At 45.0% G+C, this 26,655-nt stretch overlaps 2 protein-coding genes across 2 annotated transcripts in view; both read left to right on the top strand.

Moving 5' to 3' along the window:
* Positions 1 to 776, top strand: part of LOC110336930 (CD209 antigen-like protein E) — a 21,109-nt gene extending 20,333 nt beyond the window's left edge. The window contains exon 8 of the mRNA XM_021219668.1: positions 623 to 776. Coding sequence (XP_021075327.1) covers positions 623 to 776 — 154 coding nt within the window. The remainder of the gene's footprint in view (positions 1 to 622) is intronic.
* An 8,508-nt stretch (positions 777 to 9,284) lies between these two features.
* Positions 9,285 to 16,588, top strand: LOC110336929 (CD209 antigen-like protein C). The gene is made up of 7 exons (XM_021219667.1): positions 9,285 to 9,330; positions 9,426 to 9,518; positions 10,410 to 10,499; positions 11,162 to 11,248; positions 11,916 to 12,067; positions 12,790 to 12,899; positions 16,438 to 16,588. The coding sequence occupies exons 1-7, from the start codon at positions 9,285 to 9,287 to the stop codon at positions 16,586 to 16,588; spliced, it is 729 nt and encodes a 242-aa protein (XP_021075326.1).
* Positions 16,589 to 26,655: the final 10,067 nt, after the last annotated feature.

The raw sequence follows: 26,655 nt of genomic DNA, 5'->3' as shown, positions 1-26,655 counted from the left end.
AAATTCTATGGCAATATCTGACAGCATAAACACTAGAGAGAAACCCTGTCTTGAAAAAAAAAAAAAAAAAAAAAAAAAAAAAGGAATCTGCTCTACGATTAAGCCAATACCTCTGAACATGTTTGCTACTGAAAAGATTAGATTTTCAATTTCCCAAAGGAGAGGGTGTACACTACACCTTGAGTGACCATATGCATAAGTGCCAGGCTCAACCACAACATGGCTAGAGAGGGGGGAGATATGGACAAGAGCATTCATTGTTGTTTGTGTAAATAGGACTAAATCAACACGGTTAACCAGGCTTGGATTAGCCAGTTTTAATCATTTCAGTGGATCCTATTCCTAGCTATATCCCTCTNTCTGGTTTGGTTAAAGTGGGTGCATAGCAGCCAGAATATAAAAGCCCAATAATGCTGGTGGGATGTGAAATCTCAACTAACTAATCTGTGCATAAATATACCTTCAGCAAGAGGACTTCTCTCTCCAACACTAGGCAGAAGATTCATTTAAGCTAGTTATTGGGGCTAGGACACAGATACGAAGACATTTAATTTTCAAAAGGTTGAAACCGTTCATAAATGAGGGAGAGACGCGGGTTAACAGCATAAATGGGTTTTTGCAGCTTTAAAAACAAATATTGGACCTCATGGGAAACCAAAAATGCTTCAGGGAAAGACTGTGTAGAATTGACAAATCATGGCTGGAATGACAACAACTGCTTTTTGAAGAACTTATGGGTCTGCAAGAAGTCATCAGTATCCTGCTCCAACAACTGATACTCAGCTCCTTCCCACAGCCCTTGCAGCCCCAACCTCCAAGTGACCAGACTTTACCTACTCTTGTGCTGATCTCAGCTCCCTACTTGCAGGCAAGGAGCTCTTAACAATAGCTTTGCTGTTGTCTTCTGTCATGTCCCTCATCTTCTCAGGTGCTGGTTCATTGCTACCTTTCTTCAAATATCTCCAGACCCCACTTGGCTTAGTGCTTGCTGATCTATATCAATTTTTTTTTTTTTTTTTTTTTTTTTTTTTTTTTTTTTGCAAGTTAATACGATGTCTAAGTGTGAGATACCCTCAGGGACTATGTGTTTGTAATAAAAATGCTATTTTCCTTGCTGAGGTTAGAGGGACCGCCTTGCCATGCTTTGTTCTATAATACCAGAATCTCAAAACTATCCCCTACCTGCATCTTTTCCTTCCATCCATTCATCCTCCATCCATCTCCTCCTGTACAAATTTTCTAATGACTTTTCCCTAATTATTTCAGTTTTGTCTCCGGCCTGAGAGCATCGGGGAATTAATCCACCAATCAACCGATATTTTAGGTATCGGCCCTCTCTTACATGGGTGGTCATGTGGCAGATGGGTCTCCCACATCTCTCTTTAAGGAAGGATATGTTGTCATCATGGACTTAAACAAGTTTATTGCCCCACTATTCGTAACAGTTAAGTTAGGGAACTCACCTTGGTAGCCAACAATGGAAGAATAAACAAAGGTTTCTATTGCTGTGGTAAACTCCATGACCAAAGGCTGGTTGAGGAGGTCAGGGTTTACTTCATATTACACCTCATCTTATACTGTCAAAGTAAGTCAGAGCAAGAACTCAAAGCACAAACATCCCAAGATTGCCAGCCCAGAAATGGCATCACTCATATTGAACTTCCTACATCAACCACCATTTGGCTTACAGTTCCAGGTTAGATCTGTAACTGTAGAAACATCATCCTGGCAGTTACTTAAGACAGCTGGTCACATCATATGCATAACATTCCCTAGGCAGGATAAAAGTGAAGGGGGTTGATTGAGAGTAAGTAAGCAAATGCCTCTATTCTGCCTACTTGCTCAGCTGCTCTCAGTCAGCCCCCTTCACTTTTATCCTGCCTAGGGAATGGTGTCACCCATAGTGGCTGGGTTCCCTCACACTAGTTTGTACCCAAAACAATTCTTCACAGAATACCCACAGGCCAACCTGATCTAGGCATTTCCTCACTGAGGCTCTCTTCCCAGGTGATTCCAGGTTGTGTCATATTGGCAAATAAAACAGGCAACGCAAGCAAGCAAGCAAGCAAAAGCCACAGCTTACACCCTCATACCTCCTTATATCTGGGCTGGTACTCACTCTGAGGCAAAGTGTTTCCCCTCAAGTAAGCCTTCTAAGGAACACCCTTACAGACACACCCAGAGACAATCAAGTTCACAATCAAGATTAACCACCATATATGAGTTCCATCACCAGCTTGGAAAAAAATCTAATGGAGTTAAATGTGACCATGGCCAGCCCTCCTTTGCCTGTCAATCACTAATGTGGAAAGATTTAAGAACCTACTTGCAGGGCAGTGGGCGCTGGGGGAATAAAGGAAGTGGGGGGAAAACCCGTGTCCCACCATAGTTCCAGTGCTCTGGGCGGGTGGACATGGAAGATGGCCGAAAGCTTTCTGTTAGCACCAGGATACTCCAAGCCCCAGCCTAACCATGTGACCCTTGACCTGCATTGCCAGGACAACGACCTTCAATCCCACAATCCACTTGGCTCAGTTCCCGCCCTCACTGGTGTGATGTCATCTTCTGTATAAAATAGGAAGCCACCCCCTCCTCACTCTCTTCACCCTCTTTTTCTCTTCTCCTCCTCCTCTTTCTTCTCTCCCCCCCTTTCTCTCTCTCTCCTCTTCTCTACCCTTCTACCCGCTTCACCACTCTCCCTCCCATTCCCTCACAATAAACCTCTCTCACGTGGAACACCTTGGCCTGGTCTGCTGCTTGGTTTATTCACCCAAATATAAAACTTTCCACACTGCCCTGGGTGGGTGTCTGGCTGAGTGAAGCCACGGACCCCAACTTGGCAGGTGGTGGACAAGGGGCAGTTCTAGGCACCAGGTTCCCAGCTTCAGGCATCCCAGACACAGATGGATACTTCAGAAGAGCTGAGAACAGTATTATGGCCCTGGGGAGCAGCTCATCAGTCCTATGGCCAAAGGGAGGAGAGGGCAGGGGGAAGGGAGAAATGGATGCTTCCCAAGCGGGTGAGAGTCCTTGGTCCAGTCCGTGGCTGGAGTGCAGGAAGACCTTCTAGCAGGAGGTTAGATGCAGCTCATTAGGGGAAAGCCTATTCCATCGTTGAAGCATGGCAGGCCTTGATGAGCAGAGACAGTCTATGGTTTTAGAGCTTTATTGTAGAAAGGCAGGGAGAAAGAGAGAAGGTAGAAAGAGGGAGACCACCAGCCATGGCCACGTGGAGAGAAGGGGGAAGAGAGAGAGAGAAGGAGAACTAGAGAGGAGAGTTAAGCAAGGTAGGAGCTTAAAGAGAGTGAGGAGAGGCCAAGCAGTCCATTTTATAGTGGGCTGGGCCATCTTGCTGTTGCCAGGTAACTGTGGGGAGGAGCATACTAACTGTGGGGGTGGAGTCTAGCCAGAATGCCAGAAGCTTGAGACATTGTCCGCATGTCTTATGGCCACACAATTATGGAGTTGGGGGCTCTGTGATATCAGGCACCTGACTCTGGGAATGTGGCTCGCTTTTCTGTCCCTTGTAGAGTTCTCTACTGGGTCGCTGGAGCAAGCCTCATTCAACCAAAGTAGGCTCCCCATCACAGTCCCACATCTACTTTAGAAAATAATCTACTATTGCACTACTTAGCTACATTCCAAATCATATTTTTATATTCACAGACAAGTGTAGCTGTCACTCCTCATCAGAGGATCCTCTATTTATAGCAAATGGAGACCATCACAGAAAACCACATCTAGACACAATGCAGAAATGAATGGATCACAGGGAACCCAGCCAACAGATACATTATATTACAGTTCCTGAACTTACGGTTCAGAGAACATCTCCTGAGAGAAAAAAAGGATTGTAAAAGCCAGAATGCCAGGAGCTCTACTGTGAAACCATCTCTTCTAGAAATGGCTGCATACACAAGACTAGAACAAAGGCAATATCATATGCATGTTGACAAGGGAGGGGATAAAATTTCACCAGGTCCCATGTCTAGAAAAAAAACCTACAGGCAAATGTTGACTGCTGGGAGAGGAAGACCTCACCCAGCATGACCCCCCGCCCCTTATTTATTGTCCAATGCAGAGTGGTCAGCCATGAAACCACATACACACAACAAAATATACTTATGTATTTGTGCATATATACATATTTTTATATGTAACAATAATAGTTAAAAGAAAAGAGACCATTGAATTGACAGTAGAGGAGACGTGGAGGAGTTTAAGGAAGGGTACCTGGAAGGGGCTGTGTGCCCTTTCCCTAGCCTTGAGCAGGCTAAATAGACCTTATGTGCCTGATGTGTTTGCCATGGTTGGACCTTAAGGACCCAGGTGGAGTCAAATTCCTACAGGAGCAGACTGCCCACTGAGCTTGCTTTGCAACTCAATCCAGCTGAAACAAAGAATTGGGTCTGTGGGCTCTCCCTATATAAACTCAGTGCTGACTATTTACCTTTGAGCCTTGATCAGAAACTTTTGTCTTGGCTTCATCCTTCCCTCGAACCCTGTCCTTTTTCATTTCCAGCCCCCATTTCAGGTAGCCCAGTTCATCCATGGCTGCCGAACAGCTACAGGACTGTATGGAGAAAAGTGAGGGAAGGAATATAATTTTTTAAATTAATATATATGTGTATGTATTAATATATGACAAATATAATATATATGTGAAGAATTTACACACCTGGTTGATGTGCTCCAAGTTAGAGACTGCAGGCTGATCAGTTTTAAATGGGGCATCTATATCACACCCTCCCCACAAGACTTAGGGATTATCATGAAAGAGGGGGCAGCAATATTGTAAGAGCTTGAGTGTTTTCTGGACATTATAGGGCTGTTGTACATAGGAACTTGCAATGGCAGCAACTGCCTACACAAAATCAAGGCAGATAAAATCTCACCATGTAACAGGGAAGGGCTCACAAAGTTCCACTGATATGGCTGACATACATAACACCCGGTAGGTGGGAAAAGGGATTGGGAGAGGAGTGGGGGTGTTCGGGTTTGTGTGGGGAGGGGCAGGGAGGATGGTGGTACAGCCATGAGAATGAATGAAAATCTGCAACCGATGGAGGGAGGTAAGGGGTATCTCCAAGAAGAGACAGCGATGTGGGATAAAGGAGGTTCCCAAGAAACAATGGGGGTGTCCTTAGTTGTGACTCATAGCATTGGGGATATGGAGCCTGGGGGAGGCTCCCCCTGTCGAGGGAGAGCACCTTGTCTGGCCTCAGTGTAAGAGGATGCACCTACCTTCAAAGACACTTGAAGAACCAGGGTGAGGGGATACACAGGAGGACTCCCACCTGCTCAGAGGTGGAGGGGAAGGGGTTCGGGGAAGGATTGTGGGAGAGGATGAACAGGAGGAGGGCAGTGAACAGCTTATAAAGTGAATAAATAAAAAGTAAATAAGAACAAAAACAAACAAACAAAAAGCATTACCACATTGCTATGTTTGAATAAGCCAATCACATGTAATCGTGCCAATTCTCCCCATCCCTCGCGACCCTTTCCCTTTAAAAACCCCTAGCTTTTGAGTTTCAGGGTTGACTTCCTCTGTCTCCTGTGTGAGATACGAGTCGAACCAGAGTTCTGCCAATAAAAGTGCCTCGTGCATTTGCATCAAGAAGGCTTCTCTGTCATGTTTATAGGGCACCCTGACTCCTGTGACCTGAGGACCCGAGGGGATCCTACAGGTACCAAGCACTCACCCATAAGGGAGGAAAGAAAAGAAGGAGAGAGGGAAGAGGGAAAGAGTGGAGAGGGAAGGGGAGTAGAGAAGAAAATGAGAGAGGGGGAAAGGGAGATGGGGAGAAGGGGAGGGGAAAGATAGGGGAGGGACAAGGGGAGATCAATAACTCAGCAGCAACCCGGATGGAGCTGGGTTATCATGTTGCAGTTTTCCTAAATGGACAGCAGAGGGGGCAGTGACCAAATGGCTGTTTAGAGTCTGGGACTCACTTGCTCCTGTGGCCACTGTTGTGTTGAATTCCTGCCAGCAGTGGCAGACCAAGCCTGGAGAGTGACTGACTCTGAAAGGTTAAGAGGGGATCCTGTGGAGGCCAGCTGGGCTATCAGCCTTCCCAGACTGGCCCTGATGCCTCCCATCTGACCATTCAGACAGGAGCAGGAACACTTCAGCTGCTCTTATTGGCTCAGCACAGGGACTGCCCGTTTGAAGTCTCCTCATACCAGAGATGCTCAGACACTACAGCCTAGGCACAGGAAATTGCCAAGTAGGCAACTGGCTCCACCAAGTATCTCTGGGGCAATAAGAATGCACAGCAAATGACAGGCATGGCAACTTGGGGTGGGGTCTTTATTTAAGATCTATCTATCTATCTATCTATCTATCTACTTATTTATTGTATGAGAGTACACTGTCACTGTCTTCAGACACACCAGAAGAGGGCATTAGATCCCATTACAGAGGATTGTGAGCCACCATATGGTAGCTGGGAATTGAACGCAGGTCCTCTGGAAGAGCAGTCAGTGCTCTTAACCACTGAGCCATCTCTCCAGCCCCTTGGCGGGGGGGGGGGGAGGGGGTCTTGTGATTCAGAGTGCCCGCTGATACTGGTGTGAACCCAAATTCCCAGAAAAGGAGAAAGGAAAAAAGCCACACCGACTTAAATATTTTATAAATCTGATTGACTGCTTAAATTTGAATGACTTTTGGAGAGTTGGAATGTTACAGGTGAGGAGTCAGTTATCTGGAGCTCTCTTTAGCCTGCTCACTTTCCACGTGTAGCTCATGTATGTGTGTAACCTAATGTCTTCATGGCTGTACATAAATCCGTTGGGGATGTACATAAAAGACCTGAGCTCCTGTCAACCCAAAGGCTAAGAATGTCATCAGCTAGCCTCTGAGGACTGTGACTGGGATTTTCCAGCTGTCCATAACCCTCAGTGAGTGTGACTAATGGCTTTCTTTGTCCTGGCACTCTTAAAACCTTCATGCTGTGGTTACTACTGGAGCACGGCATTTGGAGCCATTTGAATCTGTGTTCCTGGGCCATGCTCATTCATGTTCGGTTCCAGAATAAACTCTTGCTCCTTTTGAGATGAGAGGTGTAGGATTGAGGGATGGGGGTGTTTTGCTGTGATTTGCATTGCATTAACAATGAAATCAGTTCCAGCTTCCTCCGATTCTCTCCTTAAGCAGACCTATGCCCTTGNGTCNGTATCTAACCAGCTCCTGAGGCCCACCTCCACCTCTGTTTCTCTCTGTGTCTTTCTCTGTGTCTACCTCTGTCTCTGTCACTGTCTGTCTGTCTCTCTCTCTCTCTCTCCTCTCTCTCTTTGAGCTAGTTTTATTTCAGATTGATACAAACTGCAGTCATTTTGAAAGAGGGAATCGCAATTGAGAAAATGCTGCCACAGGGTTGGCCTGTAGGCAAGTCTGTAGAGCATTTTTTTTGATTGGTGATTGACGTGGGAGGGCCCACCTCACTGTGAGTAACGCCACCCTTGGGAGTGTATAAGAGAGCACATTGAGCAAGCCACGAGAAGCAAAGCCAAAATAACCAGTGTTTCTCTCTGACTTCTTCAGTTCCTGCCTCGAAGTTCCTGCACTGGCTTCCTTCTGTAATGGACTAAGGTGAAATAATCCTTTTCCTCCTTACATTGCTTTTAGTAATGGTGCTTTAACACAGATATAGAAAATCTAATTAAGATGTGCATGTATATGCATGTATATGCATGTATATGCAGTATGCATGTTTGTGTGTGTGTGCATGCATATGGAGGTCAACCTCCACTGTTGTTTTACAAGTACCACCACCTTGCTTTTTAAGACAGGACGTCTTGCTAGCTCATAATGGCACTAGAGTGGCACTAGTGTGGCCCGAGGCCACACGAACTGGGTACTCCTGAAAGGCAGGCTGGGACTGAAAGAGATTAGATGGCGAAAAAGGATGAAGGCTAAGACAACACTGTCTGATCAAAGCCCGAAACTTTACTAAGATTCTGAGCTTATAAAGAGGCGCGAGGCCCATCCCCCCGCCACTCCATTCTTGGTGCCTGTCGCCAGCCTGTAGGTGATCTGCAGGATGCTGTCTCCGGGAAAATCTCAAGGGTCTCAGCAGGTAGCAATGTTTTGGAGGAGAGCTGGGGCAGGTGTAGAATAATAGAGCCAACTAGGTCGGAAGGCTCCACCCCAGGTGGTCCCGTGCTCAGTGGCAACAAGGTCTGAATCAGCCTGCTCCAAGGCTGGGGCAGGCAACAAGTAGGGACCAGGCATCTGCCGGTTTCTGTTCTCCCTCCTGAAATTACAAGCACATGCCACCATTTCTGGCTTTTTTGACATGGGTTTTGCAGAACAAATTCAGGTTGTCACATTTGCAAAGCAAACATTGTACCCCCCGTGCTTTTTCCTCAGCCCTGGGACCCACATCTCTTGATCCTTGGAGTGGTTCCTTGCTTGGTCAGCATGGGAGATTTGGGGAAGTAGGTTCTAAGGGTATTAAGAGAAATCAAATGTAGGGGCTTCTGCTCTTCTGAGTTGAAGGCTTTTTTATAAGACCTGTCTAAATATGGTCACCCAGCACACCACCAGTGGGCAAGCCAGAAAGAACAGGAGTCCTTCTTCAGTACCCACTTACTCCCATGTGAAACTGCATTTTTGCAGAGTATCAGGCTGTGTTCTTATGGGAATCACTACATCACTCACAGTTCTAGGCATCAGTGTGGAGAGTCATGGCAGCATGAGACAGCCAATCACATCCACAGTCAAGAACAGAAAGGAGTGAATTCATGCTTGCTTGCCCTCAGCTCTATTTTCCACACTTACATAGTACAGAACCACCTATCTAGGGAATGGTGTGTCTCGTAATGAGCTGGGTCTTCCCACATCAGTTAACTTAAGACAGTCCTCAATGGACATGCCCACAGGACAACCCAGTGTAGACAACCCTTCACTGAGACTCTCTTTCCAGGGGATTCTAGGTTGTGTTAAGTTCTTAGTTGGAACTAATGATCACAAACAGCCTCTCCCAAGTCAGCAGAAATGGACTAAAAGTGATAACACCTTCAGATCAAGATGGCAAAATTACCGGATCAGAGAGGACCATGTTTCTGGGAATAGTAGAGCCACTACATGCTCATCCATTCCAGGAATGCTGGTTGTGTGAAATGGTGTGACAGGAGCTCTACCACTTCCTTCTATCATCTTCCTTTGACATCTTCCAGTTCCTTGTTCTGCTTCCTGACTCAGAATAGATTCAAGGAGTGAGCAACAGTGGATGGTAAATAGATGCCATTGTCCCCAGCAGTCTCTGGCACAGCCGTGAAAGATGAATGGCTCCGAGGAAGGCAGAGTACAGCAACTGGGCTCCCTGGGTAAGGCTGGGCTTGGATTCTAGGGACTTGGAGAGGGGTTTCAGCGGGGCCAGCTTGCGGCTCAGTTTGCCAAGGATCTGGTTGACATTCTGTAGATTCAGATGAGGAAAACCTGATACCCAGCGGCACCAGATACTCCCTCAAAGGCTTCAGATTTCAACCACTCTATGTCCTCAAGAAAACTTCAGGTAAAAGGAGTGGGAGGGGGCCGGTTTCCTCAGTTGTCTCTGTCCTGGGGATGGGGAAAAATAAAAGCCTGGATCTAGAAGAGTGAGGGAAGAGAGTCCCGTGGAGGATGGAGGCTGAGGACTGAACTAAAGTCTTAGGGAAGAGAACACTAGGGGTGCTATGGAGTTGGAGACTGAAAACTATTTCACAGTCCAATAGAGGTGGAAACTGACAATAGGATCTTGGATCCTGAGGCTAGACTCTCGGGTCCCATAAAAGTAGATGCTAAGGTTAGATTCCTCATCTCTACTAAGCAGAGATTATGTGTTTATATTCTTGATATTCTGAAAGTAGGAGCCGAGTGTTTAGATTCCTGGCTCCTTGGATGGCCACATCTAGGACTCCTGGATCATAGGGAGACAGAAGTTCAAAATGGGCCCTGAAATGTTCAAGGATGAAAAGCTGGGATCTTAAGTCCTAGGGTGGTTGAGTCTGGTAGGAGTGAACTATGTTCTGGAGACGGTCATCGTCCTGGATCCTGGAAAGGTATGAGGCTCTAGACTCCTGGGTCCTGGGGTGATTAAGGCTGGAGTGGTCAGGTCCTTGGTCCTGAAGGAGATCATACTGAGTTGTTCCTCAGAGATAGTAAGTACTAGGGATGTAAGCACTAGGGTTTGAGAGACATAGCCACTGAGGTTTTGGAATCTTGGGTCCTAGGAAGAATACAAAATAAAGACTGGACTGTAAAACTATGGGATTGTTAAGTCAGAAAAGAATCTTGAGTCCTAGAAAAGTGAAGGTTGGAATACAGACCAAATGGATGCCAGGGAGGTGGGAGCTAGTGCTGCTGTCTATGGATCACAGTTGGTCAGGGACAGTGCTGTGATAAACTTCCACCTTCTCTTNTGCAGGACAACTGTGCCATCGTCTCAGCCCCTTCGTGCTGCAGCTGTTCTGCCTCACACTCTCAACTATTCTCCTGCTGGCTATCCTTGTCAAAGGTCAGGCAGGTCTGAGGTTTGGGGGCTCCCTGGTAAAACCCTTCAGCTAGGTACCAAGGCCCATGAGAGATGTAGGCTAAAGGTTAGGAACTTTTAGAAAATTCTTAGAGCCCTTTGCATGTCTGGTGTAGAGGAGGGTCCTAGTTCTTCTTACCTTGGCCATTCAGTCTTCTCTGAATATCAGATTTATTCATCTTCAAGAGGTTGAACCAGCATCTAGATAGATGGATAATCATTTGTCAAAGAAACATGAAGACCTGAGTTTGGATCCCAGAACATATGTGAAGCAGGAACTGGCAGGCATGTTTCTGTAACCCTAGCTATGATGAGATGGGAAGCAGAGACAAGAGAATCCTGGAAGCTTGCAGGCCAGCTAATCTGGCATACACAGTGGTGGACAAGAAACCCTATATGAAGCAAAGTGAAAGGTGAAGACTGACACCCAATTCTGTCTATCCCCTGACTCCTCCAGTATGTGACACCTTGTCCACAGCCACAAACATACATGCGCATGCACACCCACCTACAGTTTTTAAAAGGAGGAATTAAACATGATGCTCGTTGTTTTGTTCTTTAATGCCCCCTGGTGGACAAGTTCAGGCCACGGCATANAAAAAAAAAAAAAAATGCTTAATAATTACAGATTGCTTTTCTTGTTACAGTCTCTAATGTTGCCTACTCCCAGGAACAAGAACGGACAAAGAAGGAGAAGGTATACCAGGAGATGACCCAGCTGAAGCCTCAAATAAGTGAGTGACTCATGGCAAGAGTCCCCAGGGACTCAGCAGAGCATCTCCGTGTTAAATGGGTTGGCTTCAGCTGCTACCCAGCTCTGAACCTCCACTTTTTCCTCATTTGATTTGATAATTTTATGTAAAGGTAACAATGTGGAGGTGGCTGGATGGCTCAGCAGTTACAATCACTTGCCATCAAGCCTTAAGATCTAAGTTAGCTTCTTGTAACTCCCAAGATGGAAGGAGAGAACCCACTCTCTCAAGTTATTATCTGACCTCCATATATATGCTATGTCATGGGCATGACTACACACACACACACACACACACACACACACACTAATCAATCAATTAATTAATTAATTAATTAATTGACTAGTTGGTTGAAATTGGGGCCATTGGAAGTTGTTATTCATATAGAACTGTGCACATGATTGACACTAGGTTTGCCAAACTGCAAAGATCTGTTTTGAATTCTAAGTTCATACTTCTTCCAGTCTTGAGGAGGTGGGCCAAGACTTCTGGGTTCTCATGGTATGAGGTACCCTCTCAGGGAGGAGAGAAAGGAATGACTTCCTGGGATGCTATGTCTCAGGAATGACTGTTCCAGTTGAGGGCTGAGCAGGCACAGAAATATGAGCATCTAAATCACATGACTACCCTGACCCACCTCCCCCAACAGACCTCCTGTGCCGCCCCTGCCCCTGGGACTGGACAGTCTTCCAAGGAAACTGTTACTTCTTCTCCAAGTCCCAACAGAACTGGAATGACTCTGTCACCGCCTGCAGAAAACTGGACGCCCAACTAGTGGTCATCAAAAGTGATGATGAGCAGGTACACCTGGAGGGATCCAAACTGTTCTGGTACATGTACCTGGCCACAGGCATCTGAGGAGACATGGTTTGCTATTTGGGTTGGGGATGAGTACTACTTAATCCACATGAAAAGAAGAGTAGAAATAAAAAGACTCCAAACACAGGGTTTCATTACCACCACCACCACTAACACCACCAGCACCACCACTGCCACCACCGTTATATAGCATCTGAACATGAGTTGGTGCCTTAGATAACAAACAAAGTGTAAATGGTTTCTGTTGGCACACTGGAAAGCACTGAATGACTTTCTTTATTGGGCTTTTTTTTAAAAAAAAAAAAAAGTCCAAAATCTAGCATTTGCCAATTCCCCTCATGTAAGTGTTGCCATCCTGAAATTCAAGTTACCAATGGGACATCCCTCAATGCAGAGCTCAAAGGAGGTCCAGTGTGTGTTCAAAAATGAAGAACTGGTACAATCTGGCTTCAGCATTTGTACCCAGTGGCGAATTAATCCATCTGGCCATGCTCAGACCTCCTCATAAGGCAGACAGATAGGCAATATTACCATGTGTCATGAGAGGAGGTTCAGAGCAAGCAGGATACAGATGTGGAAGCCATGAGACCTCGTTACCTGGAAAGCTGAATATCAGACTGCAAGCAGAACTTCCTGCTAAGAGTTAGAGCAGGATGGAATACAAGGTATGTAGACTCCACCTGACTGCTTCTCCTCCCCTCCAGAGCTTCCTGCAGCAGACTTCTAAAGAGAAAGGCTATGCCTGGATGGGCCTGTCAGACCTGAAGCATGAAGGCACATGGCACTGGGTGGATGGTTCACATCTGCTGTTCAGGTAGATGCAGGGGAAGGGGAACAGCCTATGGCACTGGGTGGCGTCTTACTTACTTCTGGTACTGTGATAAAGATAACTTAAGGAAGAAATTATTTACCTGGTTCACAGATCCAGGGGACATAATTCTTCATGGTGGGATGACACAGCAGCAGGAGCTGAGGTAGTGGGTTACCTAGCAACAGCAGTCAGGAAGCAGAGAGTAAACAAGTAGGTCAGGCTATAAAGCTTAATGCCCACCCCAGTGATCGGCTTCCTCCAGTGCCCATAGGTTCCACAGTCTTCTCAAATAGTGCCAGTTAGGAACCCGATGTTCAAACACTGAGCCTATGGAAGACATATCACACTCAAACTGCAATAGGTGGCATTAGCAAATGCTGGCCAGAGTTCTTCTTTAGATGTGTCTCTGTACCCTAGCCCTCTAGGCATAAAAGGCATTTACTCACGGAGGAAGGAGCTCTTCATAACCATATGCTGACAAGATAGATGCCAAGTGCCTAGAAATCCACAGTCAGAGATGGAGGAGGGGCCTGCAGCCTACAGGAGTCATATAAATATAATATATTAACAGAAAATCTATATGATAGTATATTCTTGTTGCTGTAACTAAATCACTAATAAAATCAATGTAAGGAATGATTAATTTGCCTCACAGTTTGAAGGTACAATCCATGATGACAAAGGCATGCTGGCAAGAGCTTGAGGAAACTAGTTACACTGCATCCATACTCAGGAAGCAGAGAAAGAGAAATGAATGCATTAAAAACAAACAAGCAGAATGAAATAGACCCAGCCTACTTTATCTATTGTGTGTGTATACATGTGGGGTGTACGCATATGTGGGGATGGGTACATGTGCACATATGTGGGATGAGTGTATCGCACATGTATGGGGTGGGCGCATGTGTACATGTGTGAGGGCGGGTGCATGTGTACATGTGTGAGGGTAGGTGCATGTGTACGTGTGTGGGGTGGATACATGTGAACATGTATGTGGGTGAGTGCATGTGTACATGTATGGGGTGAGTACCTGTGTACATGTGTGAGAGTGGGTGCCTGTGTATATGTGTGAGGGTAAGTGCATATGTACATGTGTGGGGGTGAGTGCATGTGTACATGTGTGAGGGTGAGTGCATGTGTACATGTATGGGGGTGAGTGCATGTGTACATGTATGGGGTGAGTTCATGTGTACATGTATGTGGGTGAGTGCATGTGTACATGTATGTGGGTGAGTGCATGTGTACATGTATGAGGGTGGGTGCATGTGTACATGTGTGAGGGTAGGTACATGTGTACATGTGTGGGGGTGAGTACATATGTGCATGTATAGGGTGAGTGCATGTATACATGTGTGAGGGTAGGTGCATGTGAACATGTGTGGGGGTGAGTGCATGTGTACATGTGTGGGGGTGAGTTCATGCGTACATGTGTGGGGGTGAGTACATATGTACATGTATAGGGTGAGTGCATGTGTACATGTGTGAGGGTAGGTGCATGTGTACATGTGTGGGGGTGAGTTCATGTGTACATGTGTGGGGGTGAGTACATATGTACATGTATAGGGTGAGTGCATGTGTACATGTGTGGGGGTGAGTTCATGTGTACATGTATGGGGTGGGCACATGTGCACATGTATGTGGGCGAGTGCATGTGTACATGTGTGGAGTTGGTATATGTGCCCATGTGTGAGAATAGGCGCAGAAGCCAACCTCTATTATTTTTGCAGATCATATTCCACCTTACAGTTTGAGACAGAGTTTCTCATGGAACCTGGAGTTTGCTACTGAGATAGGCTGGCTGACGCACAGGCTCAGGGGCTCTTTGCTGCTAGATGGGTGTGGGAATCCAAACATAGATCCTCATGCCTGTGTAGCAAGCACTTTATCTATTAAGCAATCGTTCCAGATCACAATTTTATCCTTTTTATAAACTTAGACCCCAGTCCATGGAAAAGTGTTGTCAGCCTTAAGGCTGGATCTTCCTACCTCTATAACCCAATCTAGAAACTCTCTCACAGATGGGCAGACACATCTCCTAGATGATTCCAGATTCTACAAAGTTGACGATTAGTATAAACCATCACTTGTAGTAAACATTTCTTGTTGCCATGGGAAATGTTACTTGTTATACTCAGAGATCCCAAATGCAGGAGCAGACATCATGTCATAGATGTCACAGAAGGAAGTACCTGGTCTTGTCAAAAGCTGTGGGGACAAGGTGGGGGTAGGGGTGGGGGCTGAACTCTTATTCTGGTGCCCATGGGAATAGATGACTATAGCTGTATTCCAGGCTTAGGAATAGCCAGTATGGTGTATCCTTGGGGTTCTGGGGTGTGGATGCTATTCCTGACACTGTGGTTTTTGGCACTGGATAAGTATATAGTGGCTAAAAGTACAAAATCTTGGGAATGAAGGTGGTTAAGTCTGTGGAATCTGAGTTGGTTGGTTGTATTTGAAGAAGATGCTCTCAGTAAGATGACCTCCCTCAGTCATGGAAGGCCACAAGAATCATGGATCAAGGTCAAAGGACTTGGGTACCTCATCGACCCCAGAACAGGTCACGTCCACTGTCATACATGCAGGGTAGATGTGAAAGCATGCCATTTCAATGATAGAAACATGGCTGAGGGGGGTGGGTAATGGCTGAGTTGGTAAATTGCTTGTCGTGTTTGTGTTCTAGTTTCATTTCTGTTGCTATCATAAAATACCCTGGTTGAAAGCAAGTTATAGGAGAAAAGGGTTTAGTTCAGCTTTCACAATTCCAGGTTACAAACAGGGATCGTGGGAAAGTTGAGGCACCACGAACTTGAGGTAGTGACATCACATCCACAGTCAACAGAGCAGAGAGAAATGGGTGCCCCTGTGCCCACTCACATGCTGGATTTCTCCACTCTTACACACCTCAGGGCCCCTTGCCTAGGCAGCGATGATGCTTACTGTGGGGTTTTCCCACATCTCTTAACATAACTAAGAAAATCCTCCACAGACACACCCATGGGCCCACCCAATGTAGACAATCCCTAAGACTGTTTTTCCAGTTGACTCTAAGTTGTGTTGACAGTGAAAACCAGCGCTCACATGGAGCAAGCATGAAGACCTGATTCCATCCCTTGAACCCACAGAAGAAAGCCAAGTGTTTTTTGGCATGTGCTTGTATTCTCAGCACTGGGAAGGCAGAAACAGCGGGACTGATGCTCACTAGACAGTCAGTGTAGTAAATTTCATTTAACTGGTGCTTACGGTTCCAGAGAGTTAGAGTTCATGACCATCATGGCAGGGAACATGGCAACAGGAAAGCAGGCATGGAGCTGGAGAAGGTAGCTAAGAGTTCACATCTTAATCCACAAGCACAAGACAGAGAGCTCACTAGGAGGAATGTGGCCTTATAAAGCTGCAAAACCCATGCCATGTAACACCCCTCCTCCAATAATTCCATGCCTCCTAATCCTTCCCAAACAGTTGCACCTACTGAGACCAAGCATTCAAATAGACAAGCCTATGGGAGCCATTATAATTCAATCCACCACAATTGGTTTTGCAGTTTCATGAAATATTGGAACAAAGGAGAGCCCAACAATGAACGGGAGGAAGACTGTGCTGAATTCAGAGGCGAGGGCTGGAACGATGCCCCATGTACAATTAAGAAATACTGGATCTGCAAGAAGTCTGCTATGTCCTGCGCTGAAAAATGATATGTCATCTATCTGTAACACCTGCTGGCAAAATGACCCTGCAGGGTGACTGAACTTAACCTACAGTCTATGTATGTCAGTTCCTTCCTCTGTGAACAAGAAGATCTTAACTGCAGCTTATTTCCAGATTTGTTTTCTCTCTCTCTCTCTCTCTCTCTCTCTCTCTCTCTCTCTCTCTCTCTCTCTCTCTCTCTCTCTCTCCCTCCCTCCCTCCCTCTCTCTCTGCCCTCACTCTCTGTGTGTGTGTGTCTGTCTGTCTGTCTGTCTTGTATTTTTTCATTTTTACCTTGTTGATACTGGCCAATTTTGCTAGGAATGACTGGCCAGCACATCCCAGTAATCCTCTGGCCTCTGCCTCATCCGTGCTTGGAGTGCCACCATTTAAGGCCTTTTAAAATGCGGATTTGAGTCACAGATTGGAGCTTAACAGACAGTGTGGATGGGGCTACTGCATAGCAGGAGGGAATCCCCGGAAATAGGGTACTGTTGAACTGCTAGGTAGGGGGCCTTTTAAAGGGCATATGACAGAAGCTGGAGCCTGGCATAAGGAGAGGGTGAGCTGGTCAGTCCAGGTGGCCCACCCACGAGGCATTAGGCACCTCTGAGTCTCAGTCATGTCCTCACAGCCTCCAGACAAGGGTGAGGGACAAGAACGAACCAGGACACAGAATTCCATTCTGTGATTCCTGGCCCCCAGCAAGGACATTCCGGGAACTGTTCCATGAGGGGGGGGGTGTCCCTGCCCTATCTGTTTCTTATAGCCTCATCAGAACAAAATTAAGCCTGTACCCATTAAGCAAGATGTCATACAGCCCCCTGGAAATCTCCATTCCCTTTCATGTCTCTGTTAAAGCGACCACTTCAGGATCCTCCTGCAAAAAAATTCTGTAACACCTTTCTTTCCACAGCTAGCTTGTTTTGCTTGGCATAATATCCCTAAGGCCCACAGTGAGGAGTCTATCATACTTTTTTTCTTATTCACCCCTAACTAATATTCCATTATGGACTGGATCTAGTCCACGCCCACACACACATGCAAATACGTAGCAGATATGCAGTTTTGTCTTCACGCAGATCCTCTAACGGCTAGAACATGGCAGTGGGGGGGGGGGTGACGGGGGTCCCTAACTCTGTCTCCTGCTCGTGGATCCTGTTCTCCTAACTGGGCTAACATGTCTGGCCACAAAGGGAGAGGGCAAGCCCAGTCCCACAGTGACGTGAGGGCTGGTATCCAGTAGGGTCTAACCCTTCTCAGAGAAGGAGTGTAGGGGGAGGGAATGTGTGAAGGGGATGTTGGGGGGAAGGGGCTTCCATCAGGATGTAAAGTGAGTCAATAAATTAATAGGGATAATATTCCATTGTATATTGCCATGCCCACTCCAGTAGTGACTCTCATACAGGTTTGAAAACCTGGACGCAGTCCTGAGGCAAATGAGTTTCAAAAGAAGCTCAGCCTCCTGGAGTCCTGGCATCCCGATAACCCATTTACTCAAACCCTATCCTCACGTTAGTATGGTGTATGCTCTCTTTTAGTAGTATAAGTGCCTTTAAAGTTTGAATTTTTATCGTAAGTGAGCCCCCACCGGTGTTCCAGTGTCGTAAAATATCCTTAAAGCCAGGAGCTCGGAATTCAGTAGGATTCAGTGAATCTTCACTTCATCCAAGTTACTTCCATATGCAAGTGTTTACCAAGGGCTAGGAAATAGGGGGGGTTGTGGTATTGCATTATTCATGAGAAGGTCTGCTAGAGCAGAACCCCCTGGTGCTAGCTCTCACAAGGCTCAAAGGAGTAGCACAAATTGTGACTAAGGTGTGAAGTCTTTAGCTGACCCTAGGCAGAGATGTTCTACCTTACTGTAAACATTATCTGGTGCCTGTAAGTCCTTTTGAAATCATTCTTCTGTTTTGTGTCAGATAACTTCAATGTACTTTGCCTGCTGTGACATCCTGCCCCTTTATTTTCTGTATTATATATGACTGGTGTTCACTTTGTGAAAAATACACCCAGATTTCTCTCTCTCTCTCTCTCTCTCTCTCTCTCTCTCTCTCTCTCTCTCTCTCTCATGTGGACGCTGTTTGTCACCGAATCCTCGCTCATCTGCAACCGAGACCCGTTCCATGCAGATAGGAGACCCCACAAAGGAGGTGGCCTGCGGCAGTATATGTGATGGTTATGTTTGGATGTCAGCTAACAGGATCTCCAGTCAGTTAAGAGGCAGGTCTATGGGGCATGTTCATGAGGGTATGTTTTTTGAAGTAAAGAGATTCTGATCTGTATTTGAGCACAGAAGCACAGATATGTCTATGGCCAGTTGTTTCAAGTTCCTACAATAATGGACTGCAACATGAAATTGTAAGCTAAATAGACACTCTCTTCCTAAAATGTTTTTGTTTGAGTAGTTTATCACAGCAACAGGAAACTTAATGAAGACCCAGCATCTTTATGAACCTGGAGCTTGTTCCATACACTAGGCTGGCTGGTCAGATGGCCCCAGGGATCCTCCTGTCTCTGTCTTTCCAGGTCTTGGATTATAAGCATGCACTCACATGCCTGGCCTTTCTCATGAGTGCTGAGGACCGGACTTGGCTCCTCGTGCTCACGTGGCAAACACTTTACCAGCTAAGCAATGTCCTAGCCTGAGGATATGGGTCTTTACAGAACTCATGATGTGTAAGCATTTTCTCCCATCTGTGAGTTTCTCTTTATTCTTCTTCCTGATTTCAAGGAGAATGCTGATAATATTTTTGAAATATGAATGAGACTCACTATGGTTTCTGTTTGTGCATGTGCAGGGTGCACACGCCCATGAACATCTATGTGAGACCAGAAGTCACATGTCCTTCTCTACCACTGCCTGCTTTATTCCTTTGAACTAAAGTCTCTTCTGGCTGAATGTAGAACAGCTCTTTTTCAGCTAGGCTGGCATGCAGGGATGCCCAACCATCCTCCTGTCTTCAGTCCCACTCCAGCACTGATATTACCAGGCCATGCCCAGTCATCTAGTCAACTTCAACTGTCAGTGGGTTATAAAAAGGACAGGAGGAGATAAAATTGAGAGGAAAATGAGAGTTTGGGAAGGGTTGGCAGGAGGGGTAGAAGTATGAGTAGGATCCAAAGACAATGTATATGTATAAGAAATTACCAAAAAACAAGTTAAGGACTGGTTGTTTGTTCAGGGTGTGTGTGTGTGGAGAGACAACCTCTCACCTCAGTCAGTGCATCAAGCTTTGCTGCCCTGTCACCAGGTGCCTGGGCTCTGAATAAGGACAGAATAAGAATGGCAGTCTGGGGTGGGGAGTGCATCAAGATGGGTGCATGGAGTGGCATCACAACACAGAAATAATGTAGTAGTAGTAGTAGTAGTAGTAGCAGCAGCAGCAGCAGCAGCAGCAGCAGCAGCAGCAGCAGCAGTAGCAGTAGCAGCAGCAGCAGCAGTAGCAGTAGCAGCAGCAGCAGTAGCAGTAGCAGTAGCAGTAGTAGCAGTAGCAGTAGCAGTAGCAGCAGCAGTAGCAGTAGTAGNAGCAGTAGCAGCAGCAGCAGCAGCAGCAGCAGCAGTAGCAGCAGCAGTAGCAGTAGCAGCAGTAGTAGAAGCAGTAGCAGCAGTAGCAGCAGCAGCAACAACAACAACAACAGCAGCAGCAGCAGCAGTAGTAGCAGTAGTAGTGATAATAGAGAATGGCAGTAGGCTTGGGAGACTTGTGTGACTTTTATTCACCTCAGGTAAGGCAACAGTGATGGATCAATAAACAATTCCACTCAAGTCTAGCTCAGTGGACCTGTGACTTTGTTGGAGTTACTTATAAAAAGGAGTGGCGCAAAAGCACCTTGACATTTTTCATTTAAATTAACATACTAGATATTAGATATCACAATGGAATTTTCTAACACGGTATTCTATTAGATTTTCCTTTCCAGAGGAGCTGATTCCCTCTTCTTACCTCCCTGAGCACCAGGCAGCTCTCCCTTAGCTAAATTCTCCATGGTGTGATTTAATGTCTCCTATGCAAATCTATAGGTAAATTCAACATTTGTAAATGCACCAATCACTTGGAGTTTCTTCTACATCATTCCTGCCTATTAAAGGCATTAAATATCTTTTATAAAGCTCAATTTAAAATCATGTGCTGTAGGGAACTGAACACCCCATGCCCTCCTGATTTATCACTGAACAAGCTCTGAGGCCAGAACCATTTATAGCTTCTCAGCTTCTATCCAGGAACTGATAAATCGGTAAACAGCTCAGAAGGCATGGCCCGAGTCATGATCCTAGTACAACCAGAAGGAAGCGCTCTGTTAGAGACATCAGACAAGTTTTAAAATCCATCAGCCATTCCAAAATACTCGGAGCTCTAGGGCTTCTCTTCTGTTGGCTACACTTCCCCTTAGCGGTTCCACCATGTTTGGAACCATTCCTGGCTTGTTAGCACAGTAACAGCACCTTTCTTTCAAGTAGGCACATAACCCCCTTTCTTGGTAGAGTTGGCCCTTTTACAGGGTTGGAAGGCTTTACTCAATTTCAATATATATTCCAAATAACAAGTGGTCCTCGTAGATGATATATATATATATANANATATATATATATATATATATATATATATATTTATATTTATATTTATATATATATTTATATATATATCATCTATGATATATATATCATAGATTTTATATATATACATATATATGTGTATATATATATATATATCATCTATGAGGACAACTTGTTATTTGGATTCATAGGCAGGTATAGCTTGTTAAAGAAATCAGATAGTATTTTTTTTTTTGTAAACCTATATATTTCCAGATATATCAGAACTAGTAAAATTCTTTGTCAGAGTCCAATCCTCAGGAGCCATCATGGCTAGCGCTATAAAAAGCATAATGGAGAATATTGAATATTATCATGAATCCCAAAGAAGGAAGGGCCACCATTATCCAAATGGTGGTCTCCAAATGACCCCTGCTGAATTCCTCAACTCTCTGCAGTACATAGACCTGCTGGTATCCAGAGTTACAACTTGTTTAGGGATGAAGAACCGTTGGTCTTCCTGTCTCTGAAAGAATTGACCTGGGTGAACTTTCACAGTCCAGATCTCCTGCTCAGGTGGCATTGCTTTCTCTACCCAGGCACGGTCAGTCCAAAGGATGGCACCTGCAACTTAGTGTTCAAATGAGAGGCCATAGTTCATTCTGGTGTGCTGAGTGGCCCTGAGGACAGAAGCTCTGAGTTATATTATCTAAAGCTCTCCTGAGGACTCCCTGCAGAAATGGGTATCAGTCTCAGGCTGGGACTGGCTTTGTTAAGAGGAGGAGGATGGAAAGCCAGAGGGAAGGGTATGGCTGATTGAACGAGTGTAGAGGTCCCATACTAGTTGTGTGACAGGCTCAGGTACAAGATTTCCCTGTTCACAGTATCTTCGTGTGTCAGTCTGGGAGACACTGAGGGCAACATAATTGTTATTTGTCTCTGTAACTTAAGCTGTGAGTACTGGGTTAGAGAATTTACCCCCTTACCAAGTGAGATATGAGGAATAACATATCTTCCCTATAAATAGGGAGGAAGTTTTCCTGATCAGGTATACACAGCAGAAGACAGAGCAGCAGGATTTGACCACTCTTTTGTCCCTGTGCATCCTTATCTTATGTGCAAATTTATTCTGATGTGGTCTGTGTCCCATCTGAGGGAAAAGGTACTACTTGAGTCCTGCCATCTAAATGTATTGCAAACATAACCCATTTTACTTGAATTCTCTATAACTAGCTTTTTTATATACCTGACTTTAAATATTACTTTTTACCAAACAAACTTTAATTTTACACTTAAACTTGTTTTGAGTTAACCTATTTTAGGCCTAACTTTAACAACATATCCAGAATGACTATATAAAGGGAGATATAACTTGATTTCTATCTCTAACCCTGTCCTGGTAAATAAGTTCCATTTTCACTACACATGGCTGCAAACATAACTCTGAGGCATTAAGGACATTAAGGACAGAAGTGACTGCTGATTATTTTCTTTTATGGCTTAATTACCTTTGTTTCAACAGTTTACAATATATTAGCAGCTCTCACAAGATTAGAATTTATAAACTATGGAAATTTATCCCTGTTAAGATTTTGAGCCTTATCCCAAAAGCTGTTGCCTGGACATGGGCTATGTTCTTCTAGCTGGGCTGCCTTGGCTGGCCTCAGTGGGAGAAGGGCATAGTGAAAGGGAAAATTATATAGATTCAAGGTTTAGAAATATAAAATTAAAAGAGTAAGTTTCAAAATTCAAAGACTCAGGGCTGAACACTGTGAAATACAAGCCCGGCCATAAACATAAGAAAAAGAATGCAGGAGCTGAGCTATCGGGGCTGACTCCACAGCCATCTGGCAGGAAGGCACCTCCCCTAGTTTACTGAGAGTCATACATCAACCAGATGTCCTACTGCCCCCGATAAGAGTCATACATCAACCAGGTGTCCTGCTGCCCCTGATAAACCTCAGGCCCTTAAAATTCCTAAATGTTTTAGTCTGCACATACTATTCTGCTAGTTTGTAATTACCTTGCTATGTTTAAATGAGCCAATCGCATGTAACCGCGCCAATTCTCCCCATACCCCGACCCTTACCCTTTAAAAACCCCTAGCTTTTGGGTCTCAGGGTCGATTTCCTCTGTCTCCTGTGTGAGATACGAGTCGACCCGGAGCTCTGCCAATAAACTGCCTCGTGCATTTGTATCAAGAAGGCCTGTCTGTTGTGTTTCTGGGGCACCCTGACTCCTGTGACTTGAGGACCCGAGGGAGTTCCCCGCGAGGGGGTCCTATACTAGCCTTGGGGTGGGAGGGATACTCAGGGAGCCCCCACCCAATCAGAGGAGAAAGGGAGGAAGTGGGGTGAATAATTGTGTGTGGGGAGGTGGCCTGGAGGGGGGCAATGAGCAGGGTGTAAAGTGAATAAATAAGTAAAATAAAATTACAAAAATTTTGAGGCTTAAAACCTATAACTTTTGAATTGAAGCTTTTTTAGTACAAAAATAGGTTTTAAACCATGAACAAAATTCATGGAGAATCTGGGCACCTCAGTCTCCTGACCCCTTCATGGTATACTTTAGCAAAGACCAAATCAATTTAACAGATCCGTTTATGGCTCATTTCAGCACAGAGGATACAATTAAAGGACAAAAGAGTAGGATTGCTTCGCGTACAGAGACATCTATGAGAATGAAAAGGTGCACCATTAATATTTACTTCAGTTCTTACATGACTCAGTTTCTCCACATAGCAAAAGCTTAACAAAGTTAGCAAAGACAGGAATGACTCAGCGTACCGCTTTAAGTCAGTCTATATCCAGAGGAACATTTTTTAAATTTTCAGCATTAAGAAATTATCTTTGCATGTGGTGTATTCAGACCTTCCCTGAGTTGGCTTCAATCTTTTATGGTGTTGTCCCAGTCTTTATTTATCCTCTCTGCAGTAGCTTAGCACTTTTACTAGGTAAACATGTCTGACCCTGTGCCAGACTCTGGTTTATCTTATCACGTCACGTTTATATCTTTGTTAACTTTCTTACGGCCCCATTGGGCCTGAGAGGGAAGTTTACATCTCAACGAGACCTTTAGTTGAGTGGGAGAACGTTTTTCATAAACACGAATGATCAAACGGGACTATTCAGAGACATAAACATGGGGAATTACAGTTTTAGATAGAAATGACTAAGTGTTAATCCCACCAGGTAAGATAACCCACCACAACAACTTTTGAGCCAAATTTAAAGCAACCTTTATTAAATTCTGGCCAGGAAGATGTACCCCACCTAGATACATACCTGGGACTTCCAGAGAATGACCACAAGCTACAATGGCCAGGTGCTTATAAAGGCAAACCCACAAGGCTATATATTTCCCACCTTATCCAATCGAAGAGAATCATACATCCTAATGTGCTTCCTGCCTACATAATTCCCCCCTACATGTGACTGAAAGCATCTGGTGCACTTTGGTCAACCAAACTTGTTTAGGGAAGTAGACATATGTGGCTTGATATCTTATATGAACAGCAGCCCCCAGCATCTCACAAAGTCTCTGTCCCTAGGGAGGGAGGAGCTAACAGGTCAGAGGTATTTTTGTATTACATATCTCTTAGGCACAGTAATTAAAACTTAAAAACATAACTTTGGCTCTCACATAAGGTGCTGTCTTACCCCGATTTCATTTTGTATCTGTCTGGATACTTTCCAGCCTTCTACCTGCAACAGCCACGCCTACTTCGGTAACACATTTGGGATTTCCTTAACCCTGATCATGGTCCAGATGTATTAGCCAAAGCAATTAATGTTTGTACAAAGTAAACATGAACTAAAATAACAGAAAATGCTATAAATCAAAATTAATTGCCATTCTGTGTTTGAAACTGTTAGGGAAGAGTACGTTGGCGGATGGGGCCTCAGAGATCACGCCACACAATAGATCTCACACAAGAGATTTATGGGGGGGGTGAGGTAAAGGCCATCTCTGAGTGGGGACAAAAGACAGACAGACAAACAGTCAGCCATGATGGCAGGATTTTTTAAAAAGGGATATAGCACATTCACACAGGAAGAATACAGGACTCATGGCAACAGTAGAAACGTCAAATTTGGAGGTTAGTGATGAGGTAGGTCACTAAAGGTGGGCTAGGTAGCCCCTGGTTTACCAACAGAAATAACTACAGTGTTCTGTTCAATGTTGCAAAGTTACTCTGACCCTCATCTAACATTGCTGCTATTTTGAGTTTTGCCTCTAAAAAAAAAATCTACATATTAAGCTTTGACAACAAAAGGTTCTGAGAAGATTCTGTTCTTGGTTTCCAGGGAAAATGAAAAGATACATAATTTTTTTTGTTATTGTTGTTTTGAATTTTGTTTGTTTGTTTTAATTTTAAAATTTTAGTTATTCACTTTACATCTCAATATCAGCCCCCTATCTCCTCTCAGTAACCCCTCACCCAGATCCACCTCCCACCCACCCCCCTTCTCCTTTGAGAAAGGGGAGCTCCCCTGGGAATCACCCTCTCTACCCTCAACCCCAGCCCCAGCACATCAAGTCACTTTGGGAGTAGACAATCCTCTCCTACTGAGGCCAGACAAAGTGCCCAGGTAGGGGGAGGGACACACAGGGAGACAACAGATGCAGGGACAGCCCCCAACTCCTCCTTTAATTGGCTTGATCAGTATGTTGTTTGTGTCTTTCTCACAAGGATTATTTCAAGATGAAAAACCATTTTTTAGCTTGAAAACATTCAGTCATCTTAATATTTACATATAAATCTCCTTGATCAAGCAATTTAAGTTTTTAAAATGCCATAAGACACAATAACAATAAATTTGCCATTCACTGTGAGATTTTTTTTTTCCTCAAAGGGATGCAGTGTTAGGCAATATCTTTTTCATTGGGGCCTTTACTCAGTACGCATAACAGCTTTCCCATTACTTTGTAGATGGATCCTTTCCCTTTTAGACATATAGGATACTGAATAGAACTCCATCGTCCTTGAGGAAGGGGGTCTCAGGTTTAATTGGACCATTTTTTGCCAGCGGGTGAGGGAGAGATCTGTCACAGACAGTGCAGGCTTCGGGGTGAAAGCAAGTGTACAATCTAGTTTATCTGGCTCACTCTGGCTGAATCGTTTCTCAAAGCAAATTCATCCTCCTCACCCCACACAGTGGGGTCTCCACAGCATACAGAGAGTTCCCTGACAAACAAGCACACCTTGCAGCCACTGGAGGTCCCTCCCATTGTTTTCCTAAAGGAAAACCGACTGTTCATTTTCCTACAAAGCCTGTCCCACCTCAACCTGTTAGCTTTACTAGAAAGCTCCCTTGGGGCTTGCTCAGAGCTCTCTTCCTCTCTATGGGGTGGTGGGATCCTGGTTGAGACCTGGAGTTCTTTGCCCTACCCCATTCTGCAAGTTCCCTCTTGAGTTTTTTGTTTGTTTGTTTGTTTGTTTGTTTGTTTTCTTCTCTCTGAGTCTGGCTGGACTGGTGATCAGCAGTTGGGAGAGTCCAAAGTGTCCTTCGGAGGAATTGTCATTTTCTCAGACTC

The sequence above is a fragment of the Mus pahari genome, chromosome 19 (assembly GCF_900095145.1).
Source record: "Mus pahari chromosome 19, PAHARI_EIJ_v1.1, whole genome shotgun sequence".
NCBI classification, from domain to species: domain Eukaryota; kingdom Metazoa; phylum Chordata; class Mammalia; order Rodentia; family Muridae; genus Mus; species Mus pahari.
Note: the sequence above shows the minus strand (reverse complement) of the source record. Positions and strands in the feature narration are given on the sequence as shown.